This window comes from Ahaetulla prasina, chromosome 1, assembly GCF_028640845.1.
Source record: "Ahaetulla prasina isolate Xishuangbanna chromosome 1, ASM2864084v1, whole genome shotgun sequence".
Taxonomy (NCBI): Eukaryota; Metazoa; Chordata; class Lepidosauria; order Squamata; family Colubridae; genus Ahaetulla; species Ahaetulla prasina.
In genome coordinates, this window is record NC_080539.1 from 177,454,299 (window position 1) to 177,465,458 (window position 11,160).

General features: G+C 35.5%; 1 protein-coding gene across 4 annotated transcripts in view; it reads right to left on the minus strand.

Annotated features, from left to right (window-relative positions):
• The window catches only part of EHBP1 (EH domain binding protein 1), a 285,605-nt gene that overhangs the window by 71,004 nt on the left and 203,441 nt on the right, over nucleotides 1–11,160 (minus strand). For 2 of the 4 annotated variants that reach the window (XM_058182647.1, XM_058182659.1), the window contains exon 15: nucleotides 2,150–2,294. In XM_058182647.1, the coding sequence (XP_058038630.1) occupies nucleotides 2,150–2,294 (145 nt within the window). Of the gene's footprint in view, nucleotides 1–2,149; nucleotides 2,298–11,160 lie in introns of all 4 variants that reach the window. The other 2 variants (XM_058182653.1, XM_058182639.1) reach the window with 1 other exon arrangement.

Sequence of the window (11,160 nt, forward strand, 5' to 3'; positions counted from 1 at the left end):
GGCAAATACATAGACTTATAGTAGTTCAAATGTTAATGTCCAGTCCACCCAGCCATGAAGGACAGGGTGGTCTATGTTGAAAAAATGAGATATTGGGCTGGTTTAAGCTCTTGATGGACATTTGGACACAATGTGGATATTTTGTCGAAAAGCACCATAGGAGCAAATATATGAAGTTGTTTCTTAGGAAGATTCTTGCTGATTCTCACCACCCAGGGAAACTAACTCCCCCATTGATGGTCATCTTCTGATTACATGTACTGTTTCTTGTCAAGAATCAAATGCATTGATTGAAAAACCTAGAAAAATCCCTTTGTTCTGGTTCCTGATCCATTTGTGTTACCTCCTTTTGTTCCTGATGCTTATCCCTGATGATCTACTGCATTATTTGTTCTTGGACTGCTTGACTAACTCACTGAACCACCTAAAAGCAATGCATGAGATGCTGCTGAATTAGTACCATCAGGAAATCTGTTGGGTTAGGGAAGCTTCTCTAAAAAATGTGGTTAAAGCCAAGGCTGGGGAACTGAATGGTTTGAAGATCACATTCAAGTTCAGACATACTTACAAACTGAAAGATATCAGGAAAGCAGCACTGAGAAATAGCATGCCCCATTGCTATTGCCCCATTGCCCCATTGGTAGAACTCGGTGTCCTGTGGCATCACCTGATTTCTCTCTTTAGAAAGAAAAGAGGAAGAATGTGTCCCTGCCCCCTCCTATATGGAGAAAGTCAGCCCATGCATGATAAGAAAGACAAGCTTTGCTCCTCCTGCATGATGCACTTTTCTCTGTGCAGACATATGCAGGATGAGATGTCTCCCTGCCTTTTCCTGTGCAGACAAAAGCTGGTTTTGCTTAATCTTTGCAGCATCTTTCTTTGGGAGAAAGGTGGGATTATTCAGAGCCAGGAATTTTTTGGGAGGGTTGAATCCCTGCTCATGGCAATGGGCACACAATAATGAATTAATGAAAGCCTTTATTTAAGAGAATAAGAAGAATGCAATTTTCAGCAATTCTCTCTTCTCCCTCCAGCTGTTTAGGTCCTAAGGGAAATATACTTCAGAAAACTGGAGGCTTCTCTAGGGCAGATAAATTTGGGTGGAGTTTCCAGAGAGAAGGAATCAGTAAATGTCACTTATTTGCTTTGCCAATAAAAGGGTGAATTTTGCTCAAAACTATGAAATGTAATAAGCCTTCACTACATCAGATGTCAGAAATCCATATTATGTTGGTCCAGAAGCACATTTGAAATTCTGTGAAAGAAACTATGTGGAAGTTGTTCTCACAAAATGGCAGATATTTGTAAAAGAAACAGAACTGAACATTGTAAAAGAGATGGGAATTAAGGCAATCCAAGATTACTGATGTGGTGTGGTCTGATCAGAATCAATAATATCTTGTGCATATTATTGCTTAGTTTTGATTGTCAAATTTCTTGGCAACTATGCTAGTATTATGTCAAACATGATCTTGTCCTTGCAATTTAATTAGGTATTTTGGACAAGCCATGAATGGCTGTACAGAAACAATTAAAAATAACAACGGCATCTTCTTTTTATTATCTCATTCCAAAATTCTTATCAAAAGAATCATAGATTTGAATCTCTGCAAAAGACTCTATTTCATTTCCTATTTAGGACAAAACATTATTGCATTAAAATATTAAAAGTACTATTTCCTAAATTCTTTTATACACTTATTTGTTAAATATGTATATCCAAGCTTTGCAGTTTAGAGAAACTCATCAAGAGGACTCATCACCATAAATTTAATAATAAACTAATATAATTTATTGAGAGGATGAATTTGGGGAGGTGCTGAGCAGGAAAGGTAAGTGAAATCATTAGTACACCTGTTTGGGTCTAAGCTTGGATCATTGATATACTCTTTCTAGAGATAATTTTACCACATACCTCATACATGCTCACATAAAAAATAGGGAAAATGCAAATATCATATCTATATTATGCTGAGTTAGGAGAAGGATATTCTTTTGTGCAAACTTAGGAAATATAGCATAAAATGTATAGACATGTTTTCTTGGTGAACAACAATTACTCTGAAGTCTGAGCAAAATCAAATTCCAAAAAGGTTTTTCTCAGATTTCTGGGTTGCCATAGGAATAAGGTACAAAGTCCTTAGCTCACCTCCAGATGCCTTTGACCTTTCTTTCAACTTTTCTGCAGCCATTTCATTGTAACTAGAAAGTTCTGACATCTTCACTCCAGATCGAGCTTCTGCTATTAGCTGACGAGCTCTCTCTCTCAGCTGCCGACGCCGCTCTTCATCTTGCTGCTAAGATATATTGAACAGTTGCCAGCTCAGTAATTGACCGAAATGCAATTTCATTCTCAATCTGATCATCATGATAGTAAATGGTTTACAGCATGGTGCTTGGCCCATATTATACATAGGAAGCTTCGTATCAGTTGGATGTCAACAACACACTTTTTAGAGCCATCCATGAATCAGCCCCCTTTCCCCGAAATAATTTCTCAGTTTTTAAAAAACAAACCAATGTATGTTAAAGCTATAAAATATGAGACTGACACCATTTATGGCTTCAATTTAGCATGAAATGTTTAAATTTTGTTAATCTCAGAATATTCACATGCAAATGAAAATCCTGTAATTACGTTTCTACCAGAATACCAGAAAGAAGTTCCATTTCCTTCAGAAAGCTCAACTATCTATTGAAATACACTATGTTTTTGAAATAAAATTGAAATACACTGTGTTTTTCTATTTTGGGAAGGAGGAATTATTTTCTTTGCACATAAAAATAGGGAAAATTAAGTATCATGTTATTTTTGAAAAAAAGTTTTTAAGTAAAATAATTTAAGAAAATACAAGTTTTATAAAAGTGTATTTATTTAATAAATTTATATAGCTATATATTGGTGACATTGGGTGGTTTACAGAGTTAAAAGCAGAAAAAAATGCAAAAAAAACCCCATACACAACAACAACAATAAAAAACCACCACTGCCATCACCATCAAAAATAATTACAAAACATTAAAAACCATTAAACGCACAAAATTCATAAAAACATAATCTGGGAAAGAAATTTCCCTAGCCGTACAACTACTTTACAGGCTCAAAACACCTCAAAATGATGGGAAATTATTTGGCTGATTTTTGTCAATTGTGGTCTGACGAGAGGGTTTTGTGGGGCCACAAAAATGATATTTGGGGACCACATGGAACCCCAGGGTTTTACATCGTTCACTTATAATTTAATGACATATTTAAATATCTGCTTTTTTTAAAAAAAAATATTGCTTTGAACCACAGTAGTTAAATGTTTGAAACAAACCTGAAAAATAGCATGGAGAATTTTACACAAAACTGGTTTATACTATATAAGTGTTATTCAGGCATTTCCTTTACCCCACATTGGAATAGACTTGAGACTGTTTTCAAAGTAAAAACTTGAACATAATGCCAATCATCAATGCGAAACTAAAACATTCCCATGACATAACACCTCCCCCCTCCCCTGGTTAAAGCAAATGAGAACCACCTTAAATGGGCACCCAGTTCCAATTGGATTAATATGAATGCTTGCTGAGCATTCAGCATCTTTTGGAATGCAATGAGCAGGCTGACTAAGCACACCTCAGGGGGCAGCTGCATATACCACAATTTCAGGGCTATTGCTGAGAAAGCCTGCCTTCTAACCAACTCTCTGTCTTGTAATCTCTCTCTGTACATGTTACATTAGATGGTGCCAAATACAGCCTAGCACTGTTCTATGTAGGGCTTTATAAGTAGTAACTAGCACATTGAATGGGTTCTCAAATTAAATACCAGTGCAGTGGTTACAAAGTAAGTATTTTACTACAATAGTGTGTTCGGCAATTAAGTTTTTGCATTCCAGATCAGTTGTTGCTTTTGAGCTGTTTTTCAAAGACAGAATTCTGCTTAAATCTGTTCAATTTACTGGAATGCCAAGAAAGAATGTGAATGACAGAATTCATTCTGAATTATCTGAATAGTACTACTAAGGAGCTGAAAATATATTAAACTGAAATTTTTATTTTCCAAATTATTTCATCCTCTCTCTCTGTGTGTATGTTTATGTATCTAACCACAGTCTGCTACTAAAGCTGAGTGGAGAATTGACCTGTTTATGATTTCAGTTCAAGATCTGGGAGCAATGATGATTTTGTCCTTGCCATACAAAAAGATGAGGCAATGAGCTTCTTCCCTACACTGCGGCTGTTCACTGCACAGAGGTAGAAAAAAATCTCTCAGTTTGTGGCTCTGGCTGCCCTGGTTGATTGCCATGAATTTTCCAGATTTTAAATGTTCTTCATACTGAATGTCATATTCAAAATAGCTCTACAATTAAGAAGAAATGAAGTAATACAAGCAAGAACATGGCAGTATAGATACTAACCTTTCAGCAAATGAAAGGCTTCTCATATATTGTTAGACTGAAAACTTGGATCACAAACAATTTAACCAAATTATTAAAATAAAATCTCCCCCAATAATTCCTGCTAGCTAACTACCACTAGAACTCATTAGTAACAATATTTGCCATATCAATTCTTACTAATTCTTATTGTTAGTGAATTTTACAGTATTTAAGTGTCTGTGTTTGACAAAATTGTGTTGGTTCTATCCACCTGTTGGAAGAAATATATTTCATTCTTCTAGGAGGGGGGTGGGTGCTAAATTCCTACACACCCATATTTCTAGTGTGGTGCATTCTGTTACTCCTGGAAGATGAAGAATTAGTACTCAAATGTGTACTAATATACAGTACATGTCTACAATATTAATGTACTCAAAGTCATCATATGTGAGTTGGGCAGCCATGTAAATCTAATGAATAAACAAACTTACATCTTTGGTGTAATTTACATAGTATAATAATCATGCTCTCAAGAAAACATACAATGTAGTTTTGCTTAAAAAAGCCAAAACTAAGGAGAATGACTGGTAGAGAAACAGAAGTTTTGGATTTAACCAATACTGCAGATCAGCAAGAGTGTGACTATGGATAGTTGTGTTTTTATTTCAAAGGAAGATACATTTGTTTCATTTTGTTTCAGTTCTCTTCAAAATTATATTAAAAAAATGACCTTAATTTTCTAAGAAGTCATAGTACGTGTTTGTAGTGTTCTGATGTAATACCATGAAAAGAACACAAGCAGGATCATCCACAAGATAGGATGGTTGTGGTCTAAGGAAGAACAGGGAAAGGAGAAATAGACAATTCTGTCACTGCAGTAAAGTAAGAGGAAAACTGATCAGCATCTTATTATTATAAAATGACAGTTTTAACTAGAAATTAAATGTCAGATAATTATATTTGCACTATGAACATCTCCCTTGAGCATAAGAGTTTTCAGTGAGTATTATCCCACAGAAGTTGAAGTCGTAAATAAAATTACAATTAACTTGTATCCTAAAATACTTCGAATGAATTTCTTTAGGACCCCAACAACAGTGCTAGGATTCTTCCCCTCCTCCCCCAGTATAGTAAGAGACTGAATTACCCATACTTTGGCATTGCTTGTAAAGAGTCCTCCAACAGAGTTCTATTTAGCTTAAACAATCATTAATAAAACAAGCACAAAATACTAATTAGGCACATTTTATCCATTTCCATGTAAATTGTTCGTTTGTAGCTATTTACTCATCATTGTTTTTGATACAATAGGAAAAATGCAAATTAATGAATCAGAAAGCAGCCTAATGGGACTTTCTGTTTATAACCATTAGCCCAGAGGTGTGCTGTAATTCAATCCTCAAGCAGCAAGATTTAGCCTCATTAACAGCTTGCATGGGCAGGTTACAACTCATAAAACCCTACAGTAAACAAAGTATATGGACACAGCACAGTATCTTGAGCCTGATTGACAGAATTTTGCTTCCCTATCAGATTGCCTCAATTTACTTTTCTACTAATGTCCTAATGCCATAAACACAATTTTGCCTAGGCCTTGGAGCTCTCCAGCAGAATTGCAAATTTGCTTTCATCCCCTCCATACCCCTCCTCGCTGCTCCCAACTCAAAAGCAGAGATGGTAATAGTCCCATCTTCTGTATTTATCCCAATTGAGTACAATAAACTAAATCAATATGCTCTACCACCTCCCAATATCTGGCAATAGAGATTGAAATTTAAAAGGCGTATCTCTGCTAAGGCTTTCTAATGTGTCTACATTTGTTGACTTTAGAAAATGAAAAGTTGAGAATAAATACTAACTTCAACAAGATACGTAACTTGGTTTGAACTTTGTAATTGTTATCTTTTAATATTAAAACATGAACACAAGCATAAGGTGATATTAAGAAAAAAAAATCTCCCAAATTCCTACACTGCTAGCAAAATGTACAAAGGATGATTATGTAGCAGCAACTTGGTTCCTACGAGTTTTGCAAAATCCCACTGTAAAGAGAAGTAGGATGGAAAATATGATCATGTTTTTCCTCAGTGAAAATGCTCTCTCTTATTTTTGAGTCTATCTGATCACTGATCATGGGAAGTGTCTTCTTGGAAAAGAAATTTTGTTCTCAAAATTTTGTAGGGGGGGGGGGTTGGTAGAGATGGAGTGATGGTTAATGTACAGGGATTATTGAAGATGTATAAATATAATTAATGCAGGGTCGGGTCTGCCCAGTTACCACTTTAGAACGGTGGGGAGGGAGAAAAGAGAGAGTAGGAGGTAGGAAAGAGGAGAAGAGGAAGGAAGAGGGGTAGAAGAGGGAGAAGGAAGGTGTAGGGTGGAGGGAGGAGAGGATGTAGATAAGAGAAGGAGAGGAAGGTCTGGAAAGTAGAAGAAGGTAGAGGGAAGAGTGTTAAAAAGGGGGGTGGTGACTGGGCAAGCCCGACTAATTGTATATAACTGTACATTGGATGAATTATTTGATATGATTGTAAAAATAAAACTTTTTATAAAAAAAAAAAAAAAATTTGTGAAAGAAAAGCCAACTGTGGATTATAATTATATTGGTTGGGCAACATAAATAAATGCCTTGCAATGTAGCTATATGAGCCACAATTTCTTAAATATGTGGAGTGATTAGCTTCTTTATTTATTTAATAAATTTTAATCCTGACTGCTCATGGTAGCTAGTTTGTGTAAAGGGAATATAAAATGAAGTTTGAAAGATGCTAAATCAGACATATGATCTAATTGTTACAGAGCTGAGAGCTGGACTGCTCTAATTCTCTTTCCTCCGATATTTCTGGTAACATCTAGTATAGTAGTAATACCTGAAGTGAGGACATTGTGTTATATAATCCCTACAATTTGGCTGACAGTGAGGAGGCAGGCGAATATACAGTGCAATAATGTCACAATCCAGGTTCCATTTTACCAAATGTTAGGTTGACAAGCATCCACCCAACATAAAACGATCTAGATGAGAGAATAGAATGGAAAATCATCAAATTTGCAGATGACACTAAGCTGTCAGGAATAGCCAATACATGAGAAGTCAAGCTCAAGATCCAGAAAGATCTTGATAGACTTGAACACTGGGCCCTATCTAACAAAATGAAATTCAATTTAATAATTCAATGTAATAATTAAAGTAAGGTTTTACAGTTAGGCAAAAAAAAGCAACCGTATAAGTATAGGCTAGGTGAAACTTGGTTTCATGCCAATAATTTTGAGAGGTATCTTGGGAGTCCTAGTGGACCATCACTTAACTATGAGCCAACAGTGTGAGACAGCAGCCAAAAAAGGCAGTGCAACCCTAGGCTGTATTAATAAAGGGATAGAATCAAGATTATGTGAAGTTCTAGTACCACTTTACAAAGCCTTAGTAAGACCACACTTGGAATACTGCATCCAGTTCTGGTCACCACTATATAAAAATATGTTGAGACTCTGGAAAGAGTGCAGAGAAGAACAATAAAAAAAGATTAGGGGCTGGAAGCTAAAATATATGAAGAACGGTTACAAAAATTGGGTAAGTCTCATTTAATGAAAAGGACTAGGGGAGACATGATAGCAATGTTCCAATATTTGAGGGGTTACTACAAAGATGAGAGGGTCAAACTATTTTCTAAAGTACCAAAAGGCAAGACACGAAACAAGTGGATGGAAACTAACCAAGAAGAGAAGCAACCTAGAACTAAGGAGAAATTTCCCAATGATGAGAGCAATCAACCAATGGAACAACTTGCCTTCAGAAGTTGTGAGTGCTACATCACTGGAACTTTCAAAAAGAGAGTGGACAGTCATTTATTTGAAATAGTATAGGGTCTCATGCTTGACCAGGGGGACCTCCAAGGTCCCTTCCAACTCTATTATTCTGTGTTCCATCCCCAAGCTCATGTCTACATCTCCTTAAAGGAAGAAAAAAAAAATCTAAATTTGATAAATAAAGAAAAAAAAAGGGTTTTGCCATACAATATGGCTCAGTTTAAAATTAAGTTATCCCCAGTCCATCACAGAAAACTATTTTAGAATAAAATAGAATAGAATTTTTTATTGGCCAAGTGTGATTGGACACACAAGGAATTTGTCTTGGTGCATATGCTCTCAGTGTACATAAAAGAAAAAATACCTTCATCAAGGTACAACACTTACAACACTTAATGATAGTCATAGGGTACAAATAAGCAATTAGGAAACAATATCAATATAAATCGTAAGGATAAAAGCAACAAAATTACAGTCATACAGTCATAAGTGGAAGGAGATGGGTGATGGGAACAATGAGAAGATTAATAGTAGTGCAGACTTAGTAAATAGTTTGACAGTGTTGAGGGAATTATTTGTTTAGCAGAGTGATGGCGTTCAGGGAAAAACTGTTCTTGTGTGTAATTTTTAATTTTCAAACCTTAAATTAATCCCCCACTATGATGTGTCAACAGAAGCTCTGCAGTCTTAAAAAGAGGGTAACCCTGACAAACCATATAATTTTCCCTCTCTTGAGTTGGTTACATATAATGAGCTACCAAATTTGAGTTGCAAAAACCCAGAGGAACACTGGATGGCAGCAAACAGACATAGGAAACTCTTTGCTGGCATCTAGTGCTCTCCTGACATCTGATAACCCTAATGTTACCTTCAGTGAAAGTTTAAATTGGCACATTAATTGAAATATAAAAATTTAAATAAATCCATGAAGTGCCATATTTCACAAAGGTAACACACTAAAAAGTTTATCCTATTCCTCTTTCTGGTATATTTCATAATGATCTCTATTTCTACTATACTGATGCTTAGTAAGGAAAACTTTCTACTATTTAAGGACAAACTCTTCAAGAATAAATAATGTAATTCCTTGTTTCCGTCTTAAAAATGTATTTGTATGCAATTTTTATATTTCACAGTTCACCGGCATCTCGGCAAGCTTTCTTCCACTGCTTCAATGGTGCTACTTTTAATTTTATCCTCCTTAGTCCTTGTAATTAAAGTGATCAGCAGTGGCATCCCAACGGCTTTGACATAGCAGCAGCCCCCCTCACAGATTTCTGCTTTTAAAGGGAAGGAGGAGAAAAAGAACTAAAGTTTCATTTCACAGGAACAAGAAAATCAAGCCTCTCCAATCCTCAACTTTATCCATTTGTTCTTTCAGCAGCCTTTGGATCTTAAGAAACAAATAAAAATGGCTGCCATTAGGGGGTCCTTTTTGTACTTGCCGCAGACATAGTGATTGACGTTATTTTAGCCCAAAATTCCACTATGGCTTGTGAAGGTGAATTAGAATGTGACAAATTGTCAGTGCACTTGGTGAAATGATTGATCTCCTGAAATATCACAGAAAAAAAATAACAATTAAGATCAACATGTATGGATATGTGTGTGTTTAAAATTTTTTTTAAAAGTACAAGAAAGAAATTTCATGAGCCAGAATTCTACCCACGGTACCCTGATCCTTTTCACATTTTTTTCTGAGCATTTCTACTGATTTATTATTTTTCTTTGTGTTAAAAGTTATTCAAATCCTTATAATCAGTATATTTCTTTTTCAATCACCAAAGTAGAGAAGTGAAAATGCAATAGTCATTAATCACAATGGGTTTATATAAAAGGTAAGTGTAACTTTGCATAACATGGAAAGCATTTAATAGGACTCTAACTCTGAAAATCATCCATGACATGCCCCAATTACATAATCCAGCTAAGAAAAAGAACTTGACTGCCATCCTTTCATCGTTAGACAGGAAGAACGGCTTTGTTATTAGCCATTTAGAAGGAGAAAGAATTTTGTCCTTGTCCAGAGGCAAGGATTACCAAAAAGGTATCTATTCACAAGCCTCAGAACAAAGAAGAAGAAAAAAATTAAAAATCTACAAAATTGTTAAAAGTTGATGAGGCTGGATTTTTACTACAAGTTTGATCCATTCTTGTTTGTCTAAATAGGGGTTGGGGTGAAACATTAAAATTGTTTAGCCAATCTTTCCAAACCATTCCCAACTTCTCTTATGTTGGCTTATAATATAACCAGACATGCTCATAAATGGCCACACCTGCTCATTTCTCTGGGGATGGCCTGATCTCTGCCTTTTTCAACAAAGAAAAGGGGTCATGTAGGGGAAATCAGCCTTTCTTGTTGCAAAACAGAGTGGAAAGTCAAAATCTTTTTCAAGTTTATCCCATCTGGTCAGATTAAATCCTAGATCACTCTTGGGATTACATTTTTTTTGTTCTCACTACAGTAGTAGAATAATTTCACAAAATACACAAGTATGATTATCAGAAATTCAGCTGATAAATTCTGGGCACAATTGGATGAAAACATAAGAGCTGAATGTCTGGATTTTAATATCCAGAGACAAGTTTAAGCAAGAAGCAGCCAACAAAAGAAGTACTAACACAATTATTTTTGGTTTTCATGACTGACAGTTGGATCCATGTGCAGGTAGCTTCCCACTTTGTTATGTAATTTGAAATTAGGTTCATAATGCTAATTACACAATGTGGCACTATTGTCCTACAACAACAACAACAACAACAACAAAAATCATTAGCACACATGTTGTGCTACAACTATTCAACAGTCTTTGTAGAATGGATAGCCATCAAAAGTGCAGATCGAATGTGGAAACTTGGCATTTGTTTATAGCACACTGCATCTGTCTGAAGAAAGAAATTACAAGTAAAAAAAAACCTAATGCCTTCAAGTTACAAAGAAAATGGGCACTCTGGTGTAATCTTACTTTGCATCTTGTACAATGCT